General features: G+C 51.9%; 6 protein-coding genes across 6 annotated transcripts; 3 read left to right on the top strand and 3 right to left on the bottom strand.

Annotated features, from left to right (window-relative positions):
• Positions 1-630: 630 nt before the first annotated feature.
• Positions 631-5,656, top strand: STEHIDRAFT_74670 (ubiquitin carboxyl-terminal hydrolase 5). Its single transcript, XM_007300541.1, has 19 exons — positions 631-749; positions 817-895; positions 956-1,097; positions 1,180-1,349; positions 1,422-1,608; positions 1,673-1,781; positions 1,837-1,939; positions 1,993-2,105; positions 2,154-2,262; positions 2,322-2,536; positions 2,601-2,997; positions 3,057-3,139; positions 3,208-3,457; positions 3,519-3,601; positions 3,655-3,947; positions 4,020-4,182; positions 4,242-4,823; positions 4,885-5,014; positions 5,102-5,656. The coding sequence occupies exons 1-19, from the start codon at positions 747-749 to the stop codon at positions 5,218-5,220; spliced, it is 3,330 nt and encodes a 1,109-aa protein (XP_007300603.1). The 5' UTR covers positions 631-746; the 3' UTR covers positions 5,221-5,656.
• Positions 5,657-5,933: 277 nt separating this feature from the next.
• On the bottom strand, positions 5,934-10,074 carry STEHIDRAFT_119180 (uncharacterized protein). The gene is made up of 6 exons (XM_007301085.1): positions 9,732-10,074; positions 9,507-9,618; positions 9,350-9,442; positions 9,036-9,295; positions 7,013-8,978; positions 5,934-6,954 (listed from the first exon to the last, which is right to left on the bottom strand). Exons 1-6 carry the CDS (start codon positions 9,989-9,991, stop codon positions 6,511-6,513), a joined length of 3,135 nt encoding a protein of 1,044 aa, XP_007301147.1. The 5' UTR covers positions 9,992-10,074; the 3' UTR covers positions 5,934-6,510.
• Positions 10,075-10,225: 151 nt separating this feature from the next.
• STEHIDRAFT_74667 (uncharacterized protein) lies at positions 10,226-13,879 on the bottom strand. The gene is made up of 19 exons (XM_007300540.1): positions 13,807-13,879; positions 13,438-13,703; positions 13,327-13,360; positions 13,217-13,268; positions 13,124-13,163; positions 13,055-13,063; positions 12,826-12,998; positions 12,688-12,777; positions 12,528-12,618; positions 12,452-12,470; positions 12,314-12,392; positions 12,042-12,252; positions 11,676-11,988; positions 11,522-11,615; positions 11,426-11,462; positions 11,276-11,369; positions 11,142-11,222; positions 11,042-11,086; positions 10,226-10,984 (listed from the first exon to the last, which is right to left on the bottom strand). Exons 2-19 carry the CDS (start codon positions 13,656-13,658, stop codon positions 10,397-10,399), a joined length of 2,271 nt encoding a protein of 756 aa, XP_007300602.1. The 5' UTR covers positions 13,659-13,703; positions 13,807-13,879; the 3' UTR covers positions 10,226-10,396.
• Positions 13,880-15,517: 1,638 nt separating this feature from the next.
• Positions 15,518-18,555, top strand: STEHIDRAFT_74664 (DEAD-domain-containing protein). Its single transcript, XM_007300539.1, has 11 exons — positions 15,518-15,566; positions 15,665-15,847; positions 15,903-16,118; positions 16,168-16,479; positions 16,556-16,789; positions 16,848-16,992; positions 17,051-17,357; positions 17,425-17,591; positions 17,657-17,836; positions 17,895-18,304; positions 18,363-18,555. The coding sequence occupies exons 2-10, from the start codon at positions 15,783-15,785 to the stop codon at positions 18,291-18,293; spliced, it is 2,025 nt and encodes a 674-aa protein (XP_007300601.1). The 5' UTR covers positions 15,518-15,566; positions 15,665-15,782; the 3' UTR covers positions 18,294-18,304; positions 18,363-18,555.
• Positions 18,556-19,341: 786 nt separating this feature from the next.
• Positions 19,342-22,055, top strand: STEHIDRAFT_50834 (uncharacterized protein; the record flags this gene model as incomplete). The annotated part of the gene is made up of 12 exons (XM_007300349.1): positions 19,342-19,608; positions 19,671-19,812; positions 19,880-19,982; positions 20,084-20,228; positions 20,292-20,514; positions 20,574-20,610; positions 20,790-20,857; positions 20,922-21,037; positions 21,198-21,321; positions 21,433-21,448; positions 21,572-21,813; positions 21,901-22,055. The coding sequence occupies 12 exons, from the start codon at positions 19,342-19,344 to the stop codon at positions 22,053-22,055; spliced, it is 1,638 nt and encodes a 545-aa protein (XP_007300411.1).
• A 485-nt stretch (positions 22,056-22,540) lies between these two features.
• Positions 22,541-25,001, bottom strand: STEHIDRAFT_145273 (heat shock protein 70; the record flags this gene model as incomplete). Its single annotated transcript, XM_007301084.1, has 6 exons — positions 22,541-23,084; positions 23,151-23,524; positions 23,588-24,450; positions 24,520-24,664; positions 24,732-24,881; positions 24,955-25,001. The coding sequence occupies 6 exons, from the start codon at positions 24,999-25,001 to the stop codon at positions 22,711-22,713; spliced, it is 1,953 nt and encodes a 650-aa protein (XP_007301146.1). The 3' UTR covers positions 22,541-22,710.
• Positions 25,002-25,059: the final 58 nt, after the last annotated feature.

Raw genomic sequence — 25,059 nt, 5'->3', positions numbered from 1 at the left:
TAGAATTTTGTATTTATAGTTCGTCTGCGAAAGCAGTATCTAATGATACCTAGCGTTATAACAGTACGTGAAAGAGTGAAGGACTTTGTTTGACAGCGGTATAGAACATACAGTGTTATAGACAAGACAAAAAGGATACGGAGAGGAAATGTGTATGCCAACAAGTGAAAAGACAGAATCCGTGTAGATGCACCAAGGCAAGGAGACCGTCCAAAAAATCACAAGCGGCGTACCGAGGAAAGATCCCGACCTGGCCAACTCCAAGACGAAGTTGACCAGAAGACCACATCCAACCGGTCTACTCTTACACGAAATTGACTCACTATCGACAGTGGGACAGCGGAAAGGCTGGTGGAGGAACGCGTCCTCCCTGTCGAGACAATTTAAGGATCGTGTGGTGGGGGAATAACTGGTAGTAATCGGACATGTGGTGAGACCAAGGTCACTTTCGTGAGGAATAAGCACGCAAAGAAATGAAAGGTTGCATGGATGGCAAGAGGACAAAAGAGGAGAGCGCAAAAGAGGAAAAGAGGGGCAGCAAGGTTTTTATGGGACTGTGGCGCCCGGCGGGAATGGCCGAGAGCCGGGTGTGGCTGGGGATGGCTTCGAGCGGGCCATCATCGCGCCCTCTGCCTGCTCCGTATCGGCCACTGAACCTGCTCTCTCCCTCTTACGCCCATCCTTCTCCCTGGCTTTTCTTTATTTCCTGTCCATACGACGTCCCAACTTAGGACTTCATCAGTAGCATGGTTTGTGCTTCCCCTTTCACTTCATCTTACGACGCGCGTTCTCATGCAGCCATGTGCGTCATAATAGAGTGACATGGAGGTCCTCGACGAGAAAGCGAACGGGGGGCCAACCATGGACATTGACGAGGTCGTATCCGTCAAAGATCGTGCGTTCTCTTTCTCTCTAACATCCTGCCTTGCTCGGCTTATGGGCGTCTCTCCCTTAGATGAGGCATTCGCCGCCAAACACATGCCCGACCTCGGTCACGACGTGAAGGAGTTCATGGTGTACACTTGGAAGCTAAACCATTGGAAGAAGCTCGAAAAGAAAATGCACAGTCCGGAATTCGAATGTGGCGGTCATAAATGGTGCGTTCCTTTCGCGATGTGACTCCTGTCTTATTCAGCACGGTTTGTTGACCGTGGACGCACGTCTTCTTTCGACTTGAAGGCGGATATTGTTGTTTCCATTCGGCAACTCCAACGCCCCACCGAATGATACCGTCTCTGTATACCTAGACTATGCTGACCCCAAGCGAGCGCCCGAAGGGTGGCACGCTTGCGCACAGTTCGCCCTTGTTATCTCCAACCCCCACGATCCAACAATCTACACCGTTAGCCGTGCGTATTCCTTTTTCTCTCACACGCGTTTTGGTGGCGATGTCCTCATCTCGCCTCATTCTCTCATTGCAGACGCGCACCATCGTTTCATTGCGGAGGAATGCGATTGGGGCTTTACCCGCTTCAGCGAGCTGCGTAAGCTCTTCAGCACACAAGAAGGCTACTCTCGACCGACGATTGAGGATGAGACGGCGGACGTATCCGTGTTCGTGCGAGTACTGGAGGATCCGACTGGCGTGCTGTGGCACAACTTCGTCAAGTGCGTCACCTTTCAGTCTCGCCTTTCAGTGGCGGTATATATCTGACGTCTAATTATAACGCAGCTATGATTCGAAGAAAGAGACGGGTTTCGTTGGTATGAAGAACCAGGGCGCTACTTGTTATCTGAACTCTCTGCTACAGTCCCTGTACTGCACAAGATCGTTCCGCAAGGTGACCCCTTTTGGATTTCTTGTATCCGTTAACGATACTCAGATATCATTGTTAGGCCGTCTACGAGATCCCAACGGAAGATGAACACCCAACAGAGAGTGTGGCGCTGGCCTTGCAACGAGTATTCTATCACCTACAAACATCAGATCAGCCCGTCGGTGAGCCGCACCTCGCACAGCTTTGTGAAGAAAAGGCTGACAAATCCTCGCAGGCACGACCGAGTTGACCAAGTCTTTTGGCTGGAAGTCATTAGATTCATTCCTGCAGCATGACGTACAGGAGCTTAACCGTATTCTGCAGGACAAGCTCGACACGAAGATGAAGGTGCGTTGATCTCCTGATTTGTCTCATCATGTCCAACCATGTTTGCAGGGTACGATAGCAGAAGGGGCCATCGGGAAACTCTTTACAGGGAAGATGAAGAGCTATATCAAGTGTGTCGATGTCGATTTTGAGTCTTCTAGGATTGAGGACTTCAACGGTATATACCTTACGAAATTTACACTTCTACCTCGCTCACTAATACGACCCATACTGCAGACATCCAGCTGAACGTGAAGGGCAACAAGAACCTGATGGAGTCTTTCAGGGACTACGTCGCGGTCGAGCCTCTTGAAGGAGAGAACAAGTACCAGGCTGAAGGGTATGGTCTTCAAGACGCAAGGAAGGGTATCATCTTCCAGTCATTCCCTCCCGTTCTACACCTACAGCTTAAGCGATTTGAGTATGATATCCAACGCGATGCCATGGTCAAGGTGCGTTCCGCGCATATCACATCATGTTTCTTTTTCGATCAGAGTATTAATAGTCGTTCGTTAGATCAACGACCGTCATGAGTTCCCCTTCGAGATCGATCTCGACGAATTCCTCGACGAGACGGCAGACCGATCGTCACCGTGGGTCTACAAGCTCCATGGTGTGCTCGTACATTCTGGTGATCTCCACGGTGGCCACTACTTCGCTCTCATCAAGCCGGATAATGACACTCGATGGCTCAAATTTGACGACGATAGGGTGACGCCTGTGACGGATCGTGAGGTGCTGGAAGAGAACTATGGTGGCGAGGCGTTGAATGGCGTTGTGCCAACTCTCCAAAGAAACCAAGCACGGTCGATGAAGAGGTTCACTAACGCGTACATGTTGGTCTATATCCGCGAGTGCAAGGTTCCTGAGGTGTTGCCACCCTTCACAGAAGAGGACACCCCTCCCCATCTCAGTATGTGGCCTCCATCTATTAATGCGTGGCAACTTTTCACCGATCTCGTCATCTTACAGAGCGGCGACTAGACGAGGAGAGGCTACAGATCGAGGCGAAAAGGCGGGAACGAGAGGAGCAACATCTCTTTCTCACCGCGAAGGTACGTCATCGCACCCTTTTTTTACGCGATTTTACGCGACCTCATACCCGTTCACCGTGCGCCTCCAGGTTATTACGGATGATACCTTCACGCAACACGAAGGCTTTGACCTGGCTTCGTTCGATGAGAAAAACTGGCCTCCTTCAGAGCTTCCAACGTTCCGCGTCCTCAAGCAAGAACCTTACAGCACCTTTAAGACTCGAGTAGCGCAGCATTTCAACTACCCCGAGAACCAGATCCGCCTCTGGGTCTTGGTCAATCGACAAAACAAGACTGTCCGGCCTGATGCTCCTATCCCGGAGAATGAGCCTCCTCTCAGTGCGTAGATGTTCAGTTGTTTGAGCTTGAGTGTATCGAGTTTTATTAAATCCTATCACAGCTGTCGATGTGATTCGGAACAATATGGCTGCGAGGCAGACTGATCTGCGACTGTACCTCGATGTCATCCCAGACCCAACCAAGGTATGCTCCGATGCACGCCTACTTGTCATCTCGTTCATGATCTTATGATTCAGTCGCAGCCCGAGCTCCCACAAGGGTCCATCATGATCTTCCTCAAGCATTTCGACACCTCGAAACAGACCTTGCACGGTGTCGGGAAGGTTTACGCCCAGCGAAACGCTAAAGTCAGCGACTTGATTCCGACGATCAACGAGAAGATGCGGTGGACGCCTGGGACGCCGTTGAAGCTTTACGAGGAGATCAAGCCTGGAATGATCGAGCTCATGAAGCCAAAGGTCACGTTCGCGCAGAGTGAGATTCAGGACGGTGATGTTGTTTGTTTCCAGGTTGATATTAGCGAGAAGGAGTATGTGCTTTCCCTGACCGAATCAGGAAATCGGAACTGACTGACTACTATATTCATCTTCGGTCTTTATAGGGTCCACGATCTTGAGAGCCAGGGTCTCTATTCGAATCCGATCCAGTTCTATGACTTTTTGCAGAACCGGGTCATGATCGTCTTCCGGCCGAAGGGCGAAGAGCCTGACCAAGACCGCACGGAGTTCAGTTTAGTGCTCAGCAAGAAGCAGACCTATGACACGGTATGCGCTCTTTTGCATCTACTTCTCCATTTCCCCAAGTCTAATCGATTTGTCTATAGATGGCCCAGAAAGTCGCTGAATACTTGCGACATGACCCCATCAAACTCCGCTTCACGACCACCCATGCAGCGAACGGCACTCCCAAGGCCATCCTCAAACGCTCATTAAACCAAAGCGTCGCCGAGATCATCTCCCCGAACTACGTCAACCCCGCCACGACCGTCATCCTCTACGAGAAGTTGGACGTCTCGATCGTCGAGCTCGAGACCAAGCGAAGCCTTAAGGTCGCCTGGACTGGCATCCACAACAAGGAGGAGTCCACACATTCCTTCCTCCTCCCCAAGACGAGCCCTGTCAGCGACCTCGCGGATCACCTGGCGAAGCAGGTCACCATGGTCTCTGGCGGGCCCGGGTCAGGGAAGATCAGGGTGTTCGAGGTGTCGAAGGATGGGAAGACACAGAGGGAGTTTACGGGCTCGGAGATGATTGGGAATATTCCAGATCCGGTGGAGCTTTATGCGGAGGAAGTGCCTTGGGAGGAGTTGGAGGCGGAGGAATCGGATAAGGTTATCAGTGTTTTCCATTTCTCGAAGGAGGTGTCGCGGACACATGGGGTGCCATTCAAGTTTGTTGTTAAGCCTGTGAGTACAATGGTCGCGTATACCCACCTTCTATGGCTGACCGAGTTTCCGTGTCTTACAGGGTGAGAAGTTCGCGGACACGAAGAAACGTCTGCAAGCACGACTCGGCGTGTCAGACAAGGACTTCTTGAAGTACCGCTTCGCACTGATCCAAGCCGCCACCTTCAAACAACCTTCCTATATCGAGGATGGTGAGTATCTTCGCCTTCCCCCATTTTCCCCCTCTCCTCTTCTAAGCAGCTCGAACAAAATGTTGACGATGGGCACGTATATTGCAGAGGACACGATCTACGATCACAAGTTCGCCCCCGAAGACGTCCTCGGCCTCGACCACCTCGACAAGTCAGGCAAGACGAGAACGGGCGCGGGGGAGAAGGCGATCGTGATCCGGGGTTGAGGACGTGTGGCTTCTAGGTCAGGCAGGCACATACTCAAGAGAGAGTGCGGACGAGCGATATGTAAATTGTATAAATACAGGTTGATGAGGATGAGACCAGGCCATCTATTTTTTCGTTGTTGTTCTACGCACGGGGCGATATTGGAGCTGAGGATGCGGGGCTAGGAGGAACGCTTCAGTGTCCGGCCGGGCTTCGTTGGTTTGGTGGTCTGTGGGTCTGCGACGGGCACTTGGCAGTCGGCTGCTGTCGTCACATATATGTTTCTGTTTTCTGTTATGTGTGCGCTTCGTTTTAAATTTTGTGGATTACGCTACTAGTAATGTCTGGACTACCGAACGTCGGTCGAGTCGTCTAACACGCCGTTTCTACCTAGTATGTTCATCACACTTGTACTTGTCTCGATTCTCTTTCAATCCCAATATTTGCCTCTCTTTTCTCTCAACTCCGCTCTCCGGTCGACTGCGACGTGAATGCATACGGAGATGAACTTGCTCACGAATCTGCCTGGTGGTAAGTGGGAGAATGTGCGTTCGAGTTCGATTCCAATGGTCCGTTGCACTGTGTGCCAATTCAATCATTACACTACCCGACGTATATATTTACAGAGGATCGCGGCCGACCACTGTCGACGAACCGACAGAGAACAGACCAGCAGTTAATATAGCGCGAAAGCAACGAAAAAAAAAAATAAGGTGGGGCAGAAGGAAGGAGGGAGTCGTCGGTCAGGCCGCGAGTGAGGTCTGATCATGAATCGGAGGGAGCGTCGAAGCGGATACGGGGAAGCCCATCGATCCTAGAGATAATTTTGGACAGTAATAAAGTGGGGGTACTGTAACGTATGTGCAGGGCAAGCGGACAGAAACTGTGACTGTCGAATGAGGAGGATGAGGGAGACGGCAGGGGAGGGGAAAATAAGGCCATGGGAGTTGATTGATAAATACGTGGTGTGCAATGCATGGCGTGCCGATAAAGTACGCAAATAATTCTAGATCCCGATGCTGAGAGATAGAGGAGAGATAGAGGAGAGAAGGGCGGAGAGAAAGAAAGAAAGAGAGGACAGGCAGACAAGACAAACCAGAGTCACGACGGACAGGATAAGATAGAACGAACCGAGAACGATGACCACAGCACAGAGCCAAGGAAGCCAAAAGGAAACGATGGACGAAAATGAAAATGAGGAGAAAGGATCGTGTGGAGTCGTATGATGATGGTGATGATGATAATGTCGATTGTGAGAGCAGACAAGAAACGTACTAGGAGTGAGGACGAGAGACACGCAAGCACGGATGTTAGAGTCCTTCAATGCCATCGTCCAGGGTAAGCGTCATCTCCCGCCTCGCTCGCTTAGGAGGAGTAGGGATCTTGAACGACTGGTTGCCTGGTTGTGCGCTGTGTGGAAGATCTCGTGAAGGTAGCGGTGATACTAGCTTCGTCGCGGTGGCCTGTGCACTCCGACTACGAGAAAGGCTTGGGGGAAATCGGCCGTCTGAGGGAGCGTGGAACTCTGCACCAAGGTACCCTAACTGCGACGGTCCTTGGGATATCGATGGAGATGACTGGACCATAGGCGAGTATGGACGAGGGGTTGTGGGAGTGGAGAATGATGAGACGTGTAGAAGAATCACGAATTCCTCTGTGGCATTGGTCAGCTTGACCATGTGCGATCGAAGGGCCGAAGACAGTGGATGCGAGTTTCCATAAGACTTGATGAGATGTGAAAGCTGGACGACGGTCTACGCGGTGGGAGCTATCAGCAAGCGTAACCAGTCGTAGAGAGATGGAGGAAAGTACCTTAACGAATGTACGGGCGTCGTTGTGTACACTCTTGCGTGCTTGTTCTGTCGCAACGGTCTGGATCCCAGACAAGCCCTCTTTCAGCCGCTGGGTGATAGCCTGCGCCCTACCCAACGTTTCCCGCACTTCCTCTCGCCTATCCGAAACATCCACCAAAATCGAGTTGAGCATGTTCCACACCGGCGGTGCAGCCTCAATCGCCTTGGTCATCGCGTCTACGGCCTCCTTATCCACAATTACGTTCATATTGTTGGACGGTACATCCAGTGTTGGCATCCGATTTATCAGTGACGGTGAAGAACTTGCAGACGAATCGAACTGCGACGATTGCGATCCTTGTCTTGAATGCGAGTTCGAAGTCATCAGCGGTTTCATGTTCGCTTGGAAGGCCGACTTGCTCGGTGTCGAGATGGAGATGGAGGCCATGTTGCCAGTCAAAGGAACGAAGTAACCGGCCTGACGCAATGCTGCTCGAGGAGTGGGTACCTCCGGACTCCCCATTGCCAACCCGGCCTGTAAATGGGGGGCATCGACGATAGGAAGGGCCCTGCCGATATTAACGTCTTCAGCGCTGAACGAGCCAGCATGCCGTCGGGCTTGATGGGTTCTTCCTGTCCCATCTGGGCCCGGTGTCGAAGGTGGATTATGTGGCAATTTCGGAGGAGTAAACATCGCGGCTCGTGGGGGCGCAGATGATGGGATATCTGCAGCTCCGGGGGTCGGAGGTGTCAAAGTGGCAGACGCTGAACGTTTGGTGACAGGAATTCGCCGATGATCCCGTAGTAAAGGCTCTACCGTAGCGATGTGAGGTGTCATAGACTGCCAAGCGTTGGAAATCTCTGCTGTAGCTCCATAGAGGACCAAGAGCATCTGCCTTGTATATCGGACATCGTCTCGGGTAGCAAGGACCTTGAGTTGAACAGACAAAACGGCTACGGCTTTCCCAAATGCGGCCACATTGTCCTTGCAGCTCTCGATGACCGCTCGGCAGACGGTCGGGGTGGGTATCGTTCGTCTGCTCATCGAATCAAAGCGGTCCAGCGCCGTGATCAGTTGTGTGATATAATTACTCGCCGGATCGAGCACTTTCAGAAGCACCGAAGACAGCCGTTCGTCAATGGCATACACTGTGTAGTGCTGCAGTGTCTCGTAAACTTGCGAGACAGCGAACAATATCCCACGAACGGCATCCACGAGCTTGAGAAGTGAATCCGGGATGGTTTTGGAGATCGTGGAAGTAGGGAGCGTGGAGAATCGTCGAAAATACGAGTTGCGTTCGACGTCCATGGACGGAGCAGGTCGGTCCATGGCGGTGGGCGATGCAGATATGGGGCCTTGAGCAAAAGGCCGAGCAGTACGAGAAGGTAGTGGTGCACCGTCCGAAGACTCGTCGGAGCCTTGTCGTTGCGATATTGGAGAAGGAATGGTGAATTGGTCAATGGATTTATTAATCTTCAAGGGCCCCGTATAAGCCGTATGTCCACCGGGTGACACACTAAAAAGGCCTTCGCTCCCAGTATCCACGCCGAGACGAAGCTTAGCTGGGCGGAGATCCGGAAGACTTTTCTTGCCATGAAGACCGGAACGATGAGTGCCTCGGGTGGCACCAGCGTAGGATGCATTCCGAGCATGGAATGATGAGAGGTCAGGGGGCTGCATGGTAAGCTCGTCATCCGTCGACGATACAGATTCCTCGGGAGTTGGCAGGTAAGAGTCGGGTGAGTGAGAGGGAGACATCTCAGCGGAGATAGATGCTACCAATTGGTCTAACTGGAGCGGTGGCGGCCGCGAAGAAGGAGAGGACGACGGTCCATGTGCACCAGATCCCGAGACGAGCCCTTCGACGAAGGAATATAGCGACGCGTCTGAGACGGTGGAAAATGTGCGTGCATGTGGAGTTGGGCCACTCTCGAAACTATTGTCCGGATCGGGGGGAATGGTTGGAAGTTTGAAAGGTTCGTCCCTGATTTGAGTATGATCAATACAAGTACCATGTGATGATATAGGGGGTGGTGCGTACCTTAGCCGAGCCGGGATATTTCGCTCGCTCAGGATAGAGTCCTCGCTAAGCTTGCGACTTCCTGGGGGGTTCGCAGTGTTGTCCTCGATCCATGTCTGGAGATCTTTGATCCAGTTCTGCATATCCTTCCCCGTTGAGTCCGTGACGGATTTAGGGGGCCATTCCAGAGGGTTCTGATCCACTCTCAGATAGTACATTTGAGTGAACTGAGAAATGTAGGACGGTAGTCGCGTCAACTTGTTCTTGTATAGGGAGAGTACCTAGTGGGACAATGACATGAGGAGATGTATTACTAGAATAGACGATACACATACTCGGAGGTTCACAAGGTTTCCTGGCTGTGCTGGGAGCCTCTTGATTTTATTGTGGCCAATTTCGAGGATCTCGAGGCAAGGCATGATAGTCAACTGCAATATAGAGTGGTCCATGAGAATTAGGAGAAACTCGGTGGAAGGCCACAGATGGACATACGACATCAGGAAAGACTGTAAGACAGTTCTTCTTGAGGTTCAAGTACCGTAGACGAGATAGGAGCGCAAACGCCATAGGAAGCGTTGCTAACCGGTTATTGGCCAAGGATATCCTATATGAACATTAATGAGCACCGGAAGCAATATTTCAAGCAGCACTAGCACAGAACCAAGAGCAAAGGACGACCACTCCGGACGTATATGGACGGTCCATTGTGTAACTCACCTGGCAACCGAGCTCTCGTCCTCCACATGATCCTCACGACCTATCGCAGCCAGCTCTTCCGCCCCATACTCGCCCACGTCTGTCAGGCCCCTATGGCTAAAGTCCAAAGTAGCACCATTATCCTCCGACTTGGCTAGAGCATCTGTGATATGTTCCTGGTTCAAGGAGGTAGAAGATATTGGAGACGAGGGCCGGCGTCTGTGTTGGAAAGGGCCTGGGGAAACGCGTCCAGCGTAGGACTCGACGTCTGAGATTGCCATTGGAAGAAAGGAGAAGGAAAAAGAGGAGGAGAGTTGAGGTTCAGACGAACAGCATTCCAACTCGGTTGACGTTGATGGCGTTCGACCTCCCGCGAAGCCTGCCTCGAGCTCTCTGCCTAATTCATCGCCTTCCACTACAGCCTCGGCGCTTGCCGCGAGGCCCAGAATGTTCGCCCGCCACAATTCCCCGCCCTTGTTCATCGCGATTCGCGGTTCCCATCCCTTGCACAGACAAAAAGGTCACAACAAGTAAATAATGTATACGACAACGACAGGAAAACAATGCAACGAGACAAGAAGCAAAATATTACAATAACACAGTCGGCGTATACAATCCAGTAGTACTATCAGACTCTAACCAGAGAACAAGAGACAAAAGAGCCCAAAATGGAGACAAACTGAACATCAGACGCTGTAGCCGCCTCGTGCTTGTCCATGATCATGACCAGCAGATGGCGGCCAAACAGGATACCCGGATGGGTCGTGCGAGAACATGTCCGCCTCCCATCCAGGCGCTGGCCGCGGAACATCACTCTGAGGGAGTAGCACACTCCCGTCCTGTGGAATCTGTCCGTACTGTAACCCATGCACATGCGTCACGAAATGATTCAAGCTGAAGTCCATCTCCGCCTCTCCCGAACCCTGCAACACCATGTTCTGCGGGTGTTCTGCTCTTTCGGCAGAGACGAGGGTTGGTGGGAGGATGGCGCCGGTGTCGGGCCACATGTACGCGTGAGGGGGAGACGGCCGACGGTCAGGCCCGTACTCTGGCACGAAGTCGGTGGACCCTGGGCGTTCGGGGACGTGGGTGGCTGGCCGCTGATCGTACTTCTTAAGCAAGTTCGAGAGGAACCTGTGGTAGAGCGCTGGTGTGTGGCGCTCGTCCATGGCAACGTCGTTCGAACCCAAAACATCAATGAGGGATCCCACAATCTTAATGATCTTGGTTTGCGTGGTTTCACCAAGGAGAGGAAGGAACTTGGGTCGAAGGAGCTGATAAAGAAAAAAGGTTCAGATATTGCAGTGCTAGCCACGGCGGACTTAACTTACATTGATGAGGAAGGCAGCGGCGAAGGCGACGTAGAGGAAGTTCGCCTAGGAGGCCATGGTCAGCGCAGGATCATGTGCGCCATCGAGCGGAAACTCATACCTCCATAGCAAAGCGCAAGATACCCGTCGGGTACAGTCGCTCAACCATGATTTTGATCACCGTACAGGCAACATCGATGGACTGCCGCGAAGTCAGCCGGGCTGGCGCCGTGAAATCGAGATGAAACTACTGACCGTCTCGGCAACATAGCTCTCGCGAACTATACCCTTTTTGACAGCGTAAGGGAACGCCATAGAAAGAATAACCAGCCTCAAGTACGTTCCAATCCTGTAAAGCGACGTCTCAATATTGTTGTGAATATAGCACGTTGGTCTGAGGCTCACATTTCTGTCGTGTTGCATCTGTACCTGCATAGTCGATCTATGATTCCAGACTGGTGAATGAGGACGTCTCATGCGACTATATTGAAATGCACTTACCATTGCAGGCTGTATAATCCTCTGCGTATCTTTCCTTCCAGAAGGTAATCTTCTTCGCCAACATCTCATCATACATCTCGCACTGTGCGATTATCTGCGACTCGAGCATAAGCTACCAGTCAACGCTCAAGTGACAGGAAAGAGAGGGCCTTACGCTGGCAGTGTCTTCACCTGGATGTTCTTCAAACCGTTTAACGGCTTTACGGAACCGGGCCATGAGAGCGATGATGTCCACATAAGCGACGAGCTGCAGATCAAAAGGCAGATTGAACCGTGAAGACCGATACCAGTCCGTGCATGATCGAGACACTGCATCATCAAGGGAGGACATTGGCAATTTCCCGAAGGCAGTCGCATGAGCTCCGTCCACACAGAAACAGTTCAGCCACGTTCTGATCCGGTTCGCGCATTCTCGATCGTCTGTCCCTGGTGGCGGATGCTCGTGCAGTTTGAGCTCTAACCCCATCCTGAAACAAAGGATTGGTATGAAGCGCGGAACTAGGAAAGATGTGACACGAACCGTATAGCCACACCCATGAGTATCCAACTGCGATCTTTGTCCCATTTCTTCCCGGGGCGAGGATAAACAGCCAACAGGAGGTATGCTTGACAAACGTCGATACTGATGGTTCCATCAACTAGAGCTTTGCCCGCAGCGTCTCGAGCAAACTCCATGGAAAGAGAGTAAAGACTGGGCTTCTCGGTGATGAAGCGGGAGGCGAGTGCGCAGACTGTTCCACGGTACCTCGCGATCAGGGAGGTGATGGAAGAACAACAATACAATTTACTCACTAACGGTGAACAGAAACGGAGAGCTCCAGATGAGTTTGTTGGGTGTGTGGAGCTCGGGATCAAGGAGTGAGAAGAAAGGCTGTATGGCGGGAATCGTCAATCAAACAGAACAAATGTTCGGCGTAACATGGGACCGACATTGATCTTATCGAAGAAGCTTGACACGAAAATCAGTCTTTTCTTCCTGAAGCAGTATGTATGTCCGGATGCTCACATATGGAAGAGCAGTGCTATGTCGTCGGGCGCGACCACGTTGTACTTGATGATATCTGGTGGCTTCAAATCCACGGACTGGGGTGAAGCGTCTAGAAAGCAGGAGCATACTAGATTAGTGACCTTCAGAGTTGTGATCCCATGGCAGATTTTAGATTTACTGAGAGGGTTGCTTCGGTATCGGAGGTTCTTGAGCGTGAATGCCAATTGTTGGTCCTCCGCTAAGGGTGTGTAGGGCGCAGGCGACAAACCTTGGAGCATATGAGCTATGGACTATGAGACTGTTTAAAAAAACATACCCATAGAACGATAGGCTTGACTCGTTGGGTCTGAGTCCCGGTCCAACTCTCTGTTCGACTTCATTATCCACTGCCTGACCTTCTCGTCCAATTCCATTTGTTCGATCTTCTGTAGCAAAACGACGATTTCTCTGTCTTGTTGCATACACTTCTCCTGCAAGTCTTCGTGTGTCCTGATGGCAGTAGGTCATTACATACCGAGTCTGTACATGAACAAAGTATAACTCACGGAGCAGCCCTAATAAATACCGAGATGTTATTGAATGGCTAGCACACACGGGGGAGATAATGTACTCACTTTCGTTTCTTACGCCCTCGAACTTCACATTCATGCTTTCCTACGAACCTAGTCAGACGCTTCCAAGGCCAGGTAGGGACAATCGAAACTGACCCGTCTGACAGCGGCGACATATAGTCTCGCCTGGTTGAAACATGCATTTGACCTGATACACAAGGGTCAGACAGCTCTTAAGTCAAGGATGTGCCAACATATGTACACACCTTCAATGTTTTGCAGTGTGAACATGCTCCCCCTCTACGACGCGGAAGTAGATCGACAAATGGATCCGACAGTCAGATCGCGACCTTCAGCCTTCTCGCAAAACCACTCACATCTTACTCTTCTTCTTGCGTCCTCGCTGCGATCGCTCTTCATCGCTGCCTGATTCGTCGCTTGCTTCGGTAGCCTGCGCGGCCCCAAAGGTAAAGACGGATGTGGATGTGGACGTGGTTTGTGCGGTGGCGGAGAAGGAGAAAGATGGACTGGACATGGAGGAACTGGATGCGGATTCGGCGGGGTTATGACCCTTGGCGCGAAAGGTGTCTTTGCTCATGGGTGGGATAAACTTGAGTCTGAGAGGCGGGGGAGAGCGCGGCTCCTGGGGGCGCGGCGAGGGGAAGAAGGCGTGTGCGGGATCGACAAGGGTGAGATTTACTTATAAGGAGATCGGGAGATGAGTTTGAATTAGGATTATCACGCACCTGCTTCAAAGATGAAGGAGGAAAGTCATGACGGGTTGATGCTGAGGAGCGAGGCCCGGTTGTCCATCGTGTCTGTTAGCCGGAATGGTAAGACGAGGTCCTCCACCGTGACACTCAACTCATTTCGTAACCGAACTCACCATCGCCATCGGTCGCTGCCGAATTTGATCGCCCTTCCTCCAATCCTTCTGCGTTGGCTTGGTAGCCGTTCCACTCGGAGCTTTCTTTCGTGTGCGTGCTGTCTTGCCTTTGGGTGACAATGGCGACCAATCCCTGAGAAGAATAATCGCCGATTTTCTACGCTATTACTAACTCGGCTGAGGTCAGTCGGAGACGGTTCAGAGGAAGGGCCAGACCAGTTTCCGTGTGGATGAGCGCTAGACGAGTTGCTGAGAGGGGCACTCTTATACTCTGTCTCTTGTTATTCCGCCATCTTCCCTCGCCGCTTGCATGACTATGATCGCTTCTCTCCAGGAACTGCTTGCTTGCTACTTCTGAGCAGTGTGAACTTCAAGGCGCTTTCACCAACCCCGGGGCAACGTCAACCTTCATCTCTCCGGTCGTTTTTGGTCAGCCGCACGTATTTCCATCCTCACGTCACCCATGATACACAATCCTGCTTCCTGCACCCACGCGCGGCCATTCAATCTCGGCAAACCGATACGTCGCTGGCTCGAACACCACCTCCTCATCTTACAGGCAGACGCTGGTGCGCCACTGGCTACTACGCTGCGAGCCAAAGCGTTAAGGCCGTACTCTGTTCGATAAACCCTCCGAGGCATTCCGATCCCGAGACTGTGGGTTTCGTGGTACACGCGGTTTGAACCGTCCGCTCGACGTGCGCCAGAAGTCCCGTCGATCCCACCACGGTGCAAGTAGAAAGGTTAGAGTGCGGGTCCGTGGCGAGTGGGACGGAGCGCACGTCCAAGTGCTGTAGTAGGCCAGTTGACCTTCCGTTTACATCTGTACTAACCATTGTATATGTGCTCCTAACTTCTAAGCGCTCTCCTTGTCTATTTTTGCTGGTCATCAGTTGCACCGAGTCTGCGATCACTCCCACTATGGTAGTTGTACTGAACTTTCTGATCAACGAGCTCCGTACGAACACGGCATTCATTATAACTTAAGGTAGTTAGCCTACATACGTTCTGAGCTTCGAGAATGAACGCCAACACTGCGTGCTTCTGCGTGCTCACAGTTGAGCCCGATACGGTCTTGATGCCGATTCCGGTGATTTGTGGTGGGAGACCCGATCCGGTTTAGTGGCCGAAACCACTTGTATGTGCACTCCTCAGCGCCCAAATCTTCTCCTCTTTCAAGCCGTGACGCCCTGGGCCAATGATGGCTCAACCCCTCACTTCGTCTATCTTTGCCTATCCGATTGTTTGCGGCACGCCGTGGTGGGAAATCGGGCTAATCGCGATACGAATCTTCCCACTCAAATATAAGCGCATTAGGATGCACTACAAATTGAAAGTCATTGTTAGCATGCATGAGCATGATAGACTGGTCGTAACCTGATGGTGAATGCGTTGAAGCAAAGTGGCGAACTTAAGACACTACGCCACACTGACACGGGCAAGTTGAATAAACCACGTACATCCGGGCACTGCCGGGCGCAAGGGTCCGATCGGTTGGCGCTCCTGTGGAGTTTTTCGTGCTTTCATCAACGACGACTTCCAAGTTCGACTCGCGTGCCACTCTCGCACTCGGATCGAGCTGCCTCTGCCTGTTCTCCTTCTGTTCCCGATCTGTGTATTGTAAGTACATCCGATCACCTAGTCGTACATTGAACGCTGAACTATAAACTCTCGATACATATCTTTACTGTCTGGCCGGCCTTCGAATCGCCACCCAGCTCCTGAAGTATCTTGTCACCAATAGCGTTTCACTGCGGAACTCTTTCAACCCGGTCTTCGTCAGCGTCCACAACCTTTGCTCGTTCTTCAGGCCCATTCCAGAAGTGATATTTTCTCATGGCTTCCGTGACCGCTCTCGCTGGATCATGGGCCTCGCTGCCAACGCCCTTAACATCATGGGTGTAAGTTTACCATCTGGCCCGCAGAAAGGTCTAGTACTCACATTTATTTCTGCAGGTTTGATGTTGTTCAGTCCATGGGGCACACGCAGATGACACCTGTCCAGTCGTCTACCATTCCTCTGTTCATGAAGAACAAGGATGTTGTGGTCGAGGCAGTGACAGGTTCCGGAAAGACGCTAGCTTTTGTCATTCCAGTCCTCGAACGCCTCATCAGACGAGACCACAAACTTCGAAAGAACGAGATCGGGGCGCTCGTGATCAGTCCAACAAGGTGACTTTGCCTACCGAGATTGTATTCGCCGCGGCCTGACAGTTTGCAGAGAATTAGCTTCACAGATACATTCAATATTCTCCCTTTTTCTATCATCACAGCCAGGAACTGAGCACCCTGATCCCGATGAGGACGTCCCTTCAACATCCGAACCGTCCTCTTCAACTCGACTACCTCCACCACTACTTTTAGTTTCTTCCGCGCAATCGTCACCCGTCCAAGACGTCCAGCGGTTTGTAGCCACGGGTGCAGACATCATCATCGGCACGCCAGGGCGTGTCGAGGAGTTTTTACTTGGTAAGGGCAAGAATGCCGTGAGTACCAAAGAGCTGGAGGTGCTCATACTCGATGAGGCCGACCGGTGGGTTCATTTCCCGAACCTTATTAAGCTTTCACCGGAGGTGACTTAGGCGCGTAACTGACCATGTGCTTCATAGGTTACTTGACCTCGGATTTCAACAGACGCTCACTCGTATCCTCATGCACCTACCGAAGCAAAGGCGCACGGGCCTATTCAGCGCCACAATGACAGACGCCGATGCCCTGTCGGAACTCGTCCGTGTCGGTCTTCGTAATCCTGCGAGAATCGTCGTGAAGGTCCAATCAAAGGCTATTGCAGACTCGGGCAGAAAGCTCGGTCTGGGTGGTGAGGAGAGGAGGATTCCCGCTAAGTGTGTCTCGGGCCTATCGAGTAAACAGGGAATCCGATGCTGACCGGAGCTTTCTCAGCCTAAAAATCTTCTATGTCCACTGTCGAACGTCGGAGAAGCTGGTCCAACTCTCACGAATCATCTCACAAGAAACCACACAAAACGGGTCCTCGCGTTTCATCGTATATTTTGCGACATGCGCATGCGTCGACTACTTCTATCGCGTAGGTTTAGGTTTTTATCCCCTTTGTTCTGTGTGCTTCAATTCTTTTCACTTGACAGACACTGCCTTTATTCCTTTCTGACAACGCTAATCTCTACTCTCTCCATGGGCATCTTCCCCCGGCCGCCCGAACCCGTACCCTGAGCTCCTTTGCCGAGTCAGTTTGCACACCCTCCTCACCCTCCATACTCCTTGCGACCGACGTCGCCGCAAGAGGACTAGACCTTCCGGACGTAGATGTGGTCCTTCAGTTCGACCCACCATCGGACACAAAGGCATTCTCCCACCGGTGTGGACGCACCGCTCGAGCAGGTAAAAGTGGAAGAGCCTGGGTTCTTCTCACCGGTCGAGAACGAGAGTACGTCGGTAAGTAGATCAACCTATCACGCCACTTATTACTGTGCCGTTGATTAATCCATTGGGTATGGTACAGATTTTTTGGCCGTAAGGAAGATCCCCCTGAAGCAGCGCCCATACCTTCTCGATGATAACTCCGCCGCTCCCTCGAACGACGACGACCGTGTCGAAGACGAAGCGGTCCCCGCGTACTTATCCAAAATACGGGAACTGTTACTGAGTGATCGTGCCCTTCATGATGCAGTGAGTCGCTGTTTCAATATATATTATTATTATTGTGCCTCACGACTTGTCCTGCGTGTCTCAAGGCGGCAAAGTCATTCGTGTCGTTCGTGCGTGCCTATAGCAAACACGAGGCGTCTTATATCTTCCGGGTGAAGGACCTGGATCTGGTCGGCGTGGCAAAGTCATTTGGGCTGCTTCGCCTTCCGAAAATGCCGGAGTTCAAGGGGGAGGATATTGGCGATTGGAAGGATGCTAATGTTGACGTAAGTGTTATTCATTTCTCGTAGTATGTTCAACCACTAAGAATATTCGCGACTACAGTGGGATGCATACACCTATGCGGACGAAGCTCAAGAGACAAAACGGCTAGCTGCTTTGGAAGAAAAAGCGTCGAAGATCTCTGCACCTCGGCCTCCACCTCCTGACAAGACGAAATACGTGCCGTGGAGCAACAAAATTAGCAAGCAAGAAGAAAAGGAGAAGAGGCGTGAGAAGAAGGATCGTAAGAAAAAGTGGCTGAAGGCCCAGACGGCCACAGAGTCAGGTAAAGATAGCGAAGCACCCTCGGCCTCAAAGAGAGGGCGTGATGATGATGCGGTAGCGTCGGGGAACGATGAGGATGATTGGGAGGAGCTTGCACGGGAGGAGAGGATGGCCAAAAAGCTGAAGAAAGGTGATGTCAGCCAGCGCGACTTTGACATGGAGTTTGCGGAGTTGTAGTGATGTATCATGTAGGTATGCTGACATCGCACGTTCATGCTGTTGCTCACTATCTCCGTTCATATACAGTCCATGCTACATCATCGTGCCCATCTATCGCGTAGTCACGACCCCCTTGACAGGATCTCCATTTTGTTGATTTAGAACGGGACATCTGACTCGCCTTCTCTCGTTTTCGCACGGTTATCAATGCATGTTTTGCTGCAAGAGGTGGGTCGGTGTCCACGACGACTTCATTGTACCTCTTAGCAGCGTCCTTTCCCCTCCGTTCCACGCGCTGCCTTGAAAGCTCCCACAATTGTTTGGACATAACGCATCAACTTCCTCGGAAGCGGAACTCCTTATGTCTTCGTATTTATCTCACTTGGGCGCGCATCTCCAATCATCGACCTCGGTGAGCAACGTGCGCCGACGGTAACAGTGCTGAGCCTCGCTGAGATCGTCTCCAACGTTCCAAATGACCCCTCAGCTAGTCTGGTGCTCGAGTTCTTCTATGCGAAGACTGACATGAAGTGGGTCATTACCATTCGGCCCTCCCTGATTTGCCGAAGCTTTTAAAAGGGGGTCTTCGAGACTTGAGATGCGTCCATGAACCCCACCATCATGAAGTCGACGCTCGTCTTGCTCTGCATCGTCAGTGCAGCCACTGCCACTGAGCTCCTCGATCGTAACTTAGTGTACCGTTCGCCATTTCTGTCTCACCCTCAAGTACGTATTCCTGGTTCCGGGTGGTATTCTCGGGGGTTACTCATGGATGTGAATTATTGTAGTTTTCCCATGACACTCGCGAGATACAAGCTCGTCACATTCGGAGTTTGAAGGAAAAGAGACAAGTAGAAGCGAACGAGTTTTCGGATGATGCATACCCGACATTTTACGGAGCCGACTTCAGCAATGTGAGTTGAAACGACTTGACCTCATATGTTAGAAAGTTGTCTGATTACCGTCGTATCAGGCTCCATTTGTATGGAGCGGGGGACTGAACTTCACTCATTCCGGTAACAGACAAATACTTGTTGAAAGACGATTATTACCCGCTAAGCAAACCATGATTTTTTTGCCTGCAGTCGCAAGTGGAGACCCGTTCAACACTTCCGTCCTGCTATGGACACGTGCGGTTCCATTTAATAACGAGACAGGCACGGGTCCATCGCCTGAGAGCGTTCCCGTCTGTGTCTCCTACTCAATCTTCAACGATTCTTCATTGGAGGGAACGCCGGTAGACTCGGCTCAGGGGTTCACCAGCTTTGATGTCGATTTCACGGTCAAGATGGAGGCTACTGGCCTTGAGCCTGACACTAAATATTGGTACCAGGTACTGATATTCCAGTTCATAGATTTTCTGGTGCTTGAAGCTCATTCTCTCATTTGTCATAGTTCGCAGACTGCACAAACTCTTCGAACGTCAGCCCCGTTGGTGCGACGAGGACGATCGCCAGCCCGGACACGCCTGCCGAGCAAGTCAACGGCGGGAACAACTTTACTTTGGCAGTATTCTCCTGCTCACAATACCAGGCTGGTACGCAGAATGAGGACCTCTCATCATTTGCGATAGCACTGACGCCACAGATTCATCTTCGGACCAGGCTGGTTCAACGCCTACAACTTCGCGTCGCACAACACTACTGCTGACGTCTTTGTTCACCTCGGTGATTACGTGAGTGACTATTCAAGGAACGGGGTAAAACAGTGATTTATTTTCCATCGCCGTAGATTTACGAATCTCTCGGTAACGGGTACGTTGAGTAGATTTCGTGCGTAGGGATTGCATGTCTCACGGTGATCTTTAGTGAACCTATCGGCCGCAAAGTCGAGGGCCGTGAGCTCGCGACCGTACACGACTATCGTCAGCGTATCGGCCAATACAGAACGGACGTTGGCCTCATCGCTGCTCACCAGAACGCTCCGTGGATCACTGTCTGGGACGACCATGAGGTTAGCATATGTCGGTCATTTTCTCATATATATGCAAGCTAATTGAACTGGTCTGGGTTGTAGGTGGCAGACCAGGCGTGGAAGGCAGGAACGGCGGACAGTAACGATTCGAGCGTCGGTTGTTCGTTCTCTGAATCTGAGGCCTGTTTCACGGATCGGAAGCTTGCTGCTGTTCGTGCGTATCACGAATGGTTGCCCATCAGGCAGGTCGATGCGGACGACAAACTTAGGATCTGGAGGAACTTCCAGATTGGACAGCTTTTGGATTTGACCATGCTGGATACCCGTAAGAGAGGCTCTGGCTTTTGAGCCCAAGATTCTTGCTGATCCTCATCGGTTTCAAAGGCCAATACGATCGCGATGTGACTGACGTGAGTTTGAAGTACATCTTCGACAATCTGCAACATAGACACTGACTTTGCGCCCTTTCTGGTCAGTTGTATTACAACACCGGTAAGTAAGCACCATCTGGTCGACGTCTTAATGTGACTGACTCTACCAATCTTCTTGTCTTTAGAATGTAAGACTTTTGACTCTTTTTGACGGGCGCATGCTCATGAGATATGTAGATGTCAACACCATCGCCGCCTTTGCCAACCGCTCCTTGATGGGCTTCGAACAAGAGAACTGTGAGAAAAGTCATTTTCGCCAGGTAGAAGTTCTCCCATAGACCGCTTCGACCTTACTACACAGGGTTCTTCGACTCATTGACCGAGTCTCAAGCCCGAGGAGCGGTGTGGCGCGTTGTGGGTCAGCAAATTGTCTTCACACAGTTGAACGAATCTGGAGTCTGTACGTTTATTCCTGCCGTCACTCTATAGTTGACTACCATGACATCTCACCATTATAAATAATTCGCTCCCGTAGTCGACTTGGTGAGTATTGAGCTGGCACGGTCCCCGTTCCGCCCCGGCGCCTTCGAGCTTCAAGGTTCGACTGATATAACTGATATGACTATGCTTCGCGCAGGACGCATGGGACGGTTACCGCGCGAACAGGCAGCGCGTGCTCGACCATCTCTTCTCGAACGGGATCAACAACACGGTAATACTTTCTGGGGACAGTCACGCCAATTGGGTGTCCGATCTCGCTCGTGCGTCCCGTCCCGTCTGTCCATTTATCTTCCGCACCATTTAAATAAAACCTTCTCAACTGACTTCCACCCCTCATTTGTATTCCTATACCTGATCCGTCTGCCTTCCAGATCCCAATGATACGAGGTATGTGCATGAGAAAACCTTGTATCACCCTTACCCTTACCGCCCGCAGGCCTCCAAAATTAAAGTCGGAAAAGAATAAGCCCTATGTACTGACGCTCTGACTTCTCGCCTTCATTTCCACAGTTACGATCCAATCACCGGCGCAGGTGCCGCAGGCGTCGAGTTCGCCGGGACTGCTGTGACCTCCGGGTCCTCCTTCGGTGCAAACATCTCTCCCGCCGCCGCGGACGTTATCTCGACGGGCCTCGTCGCCGCGAAGGGCAACGAAGAGCTGCAATGGAGCGAAGGGTCCTACCGTGGTTTCTTCACGTTGACCATTAATCCTGATACCCTCACGGCGACGTACTACGCCATGAACAACACCAGTGCGTTCTTTCTTCCTCGCTACTGCTTACTGCCTGTGGCCTGAACAAACGACGTGCCGCTCTCTCCTCCTCTTTTGTTTGCCACAGATTCTTCGAACCTGGACGGCTTCGCAAGCGCTCAGTTCGTGGTGGAGAACAACGCCAATAAACTCTCGAGGCCTGTCGCTGGAGGTGTCGTTAACGCTGGCGTATTGAAGAGCAGTGTTGTCAATGCTACGAACTCGAGTTCGTCTTCGGCCTAGGAGGCTTGTTTATGATAGATGACTCGGAGGAGCATTCTTATGTCTTGACTTGTCGTTATGATTGGATTATCGTTCATGGATGTCTTGTACTATTGTTCGGTCTGCGTTTCCTTTTTATTGAATCTGTTCTGGATGCACCTTTGAACACAACGTCACTGTTATTTATCATCGGTGATACGCCGCGTCGTCTGAATTGCTACGACACCAGCACGACAGCGCAGGTAATGCCATCCGAGCAAACAAGTCAAATCGTCATTTTCATTACAAAGACGACATCTTAGCGTCGCTTCCAAGTTCCAACAACATCGGGAGTCGTTCCACTCGAATGCTCACGTTCGCAATCTCACACAGAGTCAAGAGAGAGTCAAAAGGAAATGCGATTCTTTGTTCTATGCATGAAGTAACATAAGCCTACACGACGGTCATTACTTTTGAACATAACGAGTCCTCAGAGGAACAGACAACAGCATACGAGACATCATGGAGCGAGCAAAGCAGACGAACGGAAAGAAAAAGAAAAAGAAACGGCGACGAAGATCAATGATGGGTGTGAAGTACATGGAAAAATGCGCGTGGTAAAAAAATAAAGTAAAATCAAACAGCAACAATCGAAACCCGAACGAAAGACGAGACCGAGAAAGGGGCGAAGAACCGCTTAGTCGACCTCCTCGACGCTGGGGCCCTCCTCGCCACCAGCGGGAGGAGCGCCACCAGGGAAGCCGCCTGGTGCGCCACCGGCACCTGGGAACCCTCCTGGTGCACCGCCAGCACCGCCGTAGAGCTTCTGCATGATCGGGTTGGCGATCGCCTCGAGCTCCTTCTGCTTCGACTCGTACTCGTCCTTCGAGGCCTCTTGCGAGGCGTCGAGCCATGCGATGGCCTCGTCGACGGCAGAGGTGAGCTTCGTCTTGTCGGCGGGGTCGAACTTGTCGGCGAGCTTCTCGTCGGTGATGGAGTTACGGAGGTTGTAGGCGTACGACTCGAGGCCGTTCTTGGACTGGATGCGGGTAGCAGCCTCCTCATCCTCAGCTATAGAAAAAGGATGTCGTCAGCATCGAGTCAAATGATACGAAGAGGAAGGAAAAGCGACCGTACCCTTGTACTTCTCGGCCTCGTTGACCATGCGCTCGATCTCCTCCTTCGACAGACGACCCTTGTCGTTGGTAATGGTGATACGGTTCGACTTTCCGGTGGTCTTATCGGAAGCGGAGACGTTCAGGATACCGTTGGCGTCGATGTCGAAGGTGACCTCGATCTGGGGAACACCACGGGGAGCGGGAGGAATGCCGGAGAGCTCGAACTTTCCGAGAAGGTTGTTGTCCTTTGTCCTCGCACGCTCACCCTCGAAGACCTGGATGAGCACACCGGGCTGGTTGTCGGAGTAGGTCGAGAAGATCTCGGACTTCTTGGTGGGGACGGTCGTGTTACGCTTGATGAGCGCGGTCATGACACCACCAGCGGTCTCGATACTAAAGAAAGAAAACCGTCAGCGTCGAAGCACTAAAAAGTGGAGACAAATAAGAAAGACATACCCAAGGGACAGAGGAGCGACATCGAGCAAGAGCAAGTCCTGGGTCTTCTCAGAGGTGTCACCGGAGAGAATGGCGGCCTGGACGGCAGCACCGTAGGCGACGGCCTCGTCGGGGTTGATGGACTTGTTGGGCTCCTTGCCGTTGAAGAAGTCGGAGACGAGCTTGACGACACGGGGGATACGAGTGGAGCCACCGACGAGGACGATCTCGTGGACGTTGGCCTTGTCGATCTTCGAGTCGCGGAGGACCTTCTCGACGGGCTCGAGGGTAGAACGGAAGAGATCCTGGCAGAGCTCCTCGAAACGGGCACGGGTGAGGGAAGTGTAGAAGTCGATACCCTCGAAGAGCGAGTCGATTTCGATGGAGGTCTGGGTGGCGGAGGAGAGGGTACGCTTGGCACGTTCGCAAGCGGTACGGAGACGACGGAGAGCACGGGGGTTGGAGGAGAGGTCCTTCTTGAACTTCCTCTTGAACTCCTGGACGAAGTGGTTGACGAGACGGTTGTCGAAGTCCTCACCACCCAAGTGAGTGTCACCGGCGGTGGCCTTCACCTCGAAGATACCCTCCTCGATGGTCAAGAGCGAGACATCGAAAGTTCCTCCTCCGAGATCGAAGATGAGGACGTTCCGCTCGCCGGTGACCTTCTTGTCGAGACCGTAGGCAATAGCGGCGGCGGTGGGCTCGTTGATGATACGGAGGACGTTCATACCCGAGATGGTACCGGCGTCTTTGGTAGCCTGACGTTGTGAGTCGTTGAAGTAGGCGGGGACGGTGACGACGGCGTTCTGGACGGTGGTACCGAGGTAGGACTCGGCGGTCTCCTTCATCTTGGTGAGGACCATGGAAGAGATTTCCTCTGGCGACTATAAAAGGAAAAAGGCGAAGTCAGTTATCAAGAAGCGAGATGTAAGTAAAACGCAGAAAGTACTCACGAACTCCTTCTCCTCACCACGGTAGGTGACCTGCACGTATGGCTTGCCACCCTTGCTGAAGACCTTGAAGGGGAAGTGCTTGATATCGGACTGAACCTCAGCATCATCGAACTTGCGACCGATGAGACGTTTAGCGTCGAAGACACTGTAATGCGAAAAAACCAACAAGTCAGCGGTTGATGTCGAGATTATGCAGAAGTATGTGTACGTACGTGTTGTGAGGGTTCATGGCGACTTGGTTCTTCGCGGCGTCACCGATGAGACGCTCGTTGTCGGAGAACGAGACATAAGATGGGGTAGTCCGGTTACCCTGGTCGTTGGCGATGATCTCGACACGGTCATTTTGCCAGACACCAACACACCTGCACACATTGCAAACCCCAAGATCAGCACAAAGAAACAGGTTGCCCAAAAGAGAGAAAAAAAAAGACGTACGAGTAGGTGGTGCCGAGATCGATACCGATGGCTTTTGAGGAAGACATTGCTTAATTCAAGAGCGTTCGAGAGCGTAAAAGTGTGGAAAAAAAGGCGGGGATGGGG

The sequence above is a fragment of the Stereum hirsutum genome (genome assembly GCF_000264905.1).
Source record: "Stereum hirsutum FP-91666 SS1 unplaced genomic scaffold STEHIscaffold_3, whole genome shotgun sequence".
In the NCBI taxonomy this organism is placed as follows: Eukaryota; Fungi; Basidiomycota; class Agaricomycetes; order Russulales; family Stereaceae; genus Stereum; species Stereum hirsutum.
The sequence above is the reverse complement of the archived record's forward strand: the minus strand, read 5'-3'. Positions and strand labels throughout refer to the sequence as shown.

Excerpts from the sequence above, each read along its gene's own strand:
- STEHIDRAFT_74670 (XM_007300541.1), top strand. Across the intron at positions 896-955 it reads GGTCGTATCCGTCAAAGATC|ATGAGGCATTCGCCGCCAAA; the intron begins GTGCGTTCTCTT and ends TCTCTCCCTTAG. Across the intron at positions 3,602-3,654 it reads TCATCCCAGACCCAACCAAG|TCGCAGCCCGAGCTCCCACA; the intron begins GTATGCTCCGAT and ends CTTATGATTCAG.
- STEHIDRAFT_74667 (XM_007300540.1), bottom strand. The coding sequence starts at position 13,658 with ATGAGCAAAGACACCTTTCGCGCCAAGGGTCATAACCCCGCCGAATCC. Across the intron at positions 13,361-13,437 it reads CGCAAGAAGAAGAGTAAGAT|AGGGGGAGCATGTTCACACT; the intron begins GTGAGTGGTTTT and ends TCCGCGTCGTAG. Across the intron at positions 12,778-12,825 it reads TCAAGCCTATCGTTCTATGG|GTTTGTCGCCTGCGCCCTAC; the intron begins GTATGTTTTTTT and ends ATATGCTCCAAG.
- STEHIDRAFT_119180 (XM_007301085.1), bottom strand. The coding sequence starts at position 9,991 with ATGGCAATCTCAGACGTCGAGTCCTACGCTGGACGCGTTTCCCCAGGC. Across the intron at positions 8,979-9,035 it reads AATATCCCGGCTCGGCTAAG|GGACGAACCTTTCAAACTTC; the intron begins GTACGCACCACC and ends TACTCAAATCAG. Across the intron at positions 6,955-7,012 it reads ACGCCCGTACATTCGTTAAG|ACCGTCGTCCAGCTTTCACA; the intron begins GTACTTTCCTCC and ends CCCACCGCGTAG.
- STEHIDRAFT_74664 (XM_007300539.1), top strand. The coding sequence starts at position 15,783 with ATGGCTTCCGTGACCGCTCTCGCTGGATCATGGGCCTCGCTGCCAACG. Across the intron at positions 16,119-16,167 it reads CTCGTGATCAGTCCAACAAG|AGAATTAGCTTCACAGATAC; the intron begins GTGACTTTGCCT and ends GACAGTTTGCAG. Across the intron at positions 16,790-16,847 it reads GAGAGGAGGATTCCCGCTAA|CCTAAAAATCTTCTATGTCC; the intron begins GTGTGTCTCGGG and ends GAGCTTTCTCAG.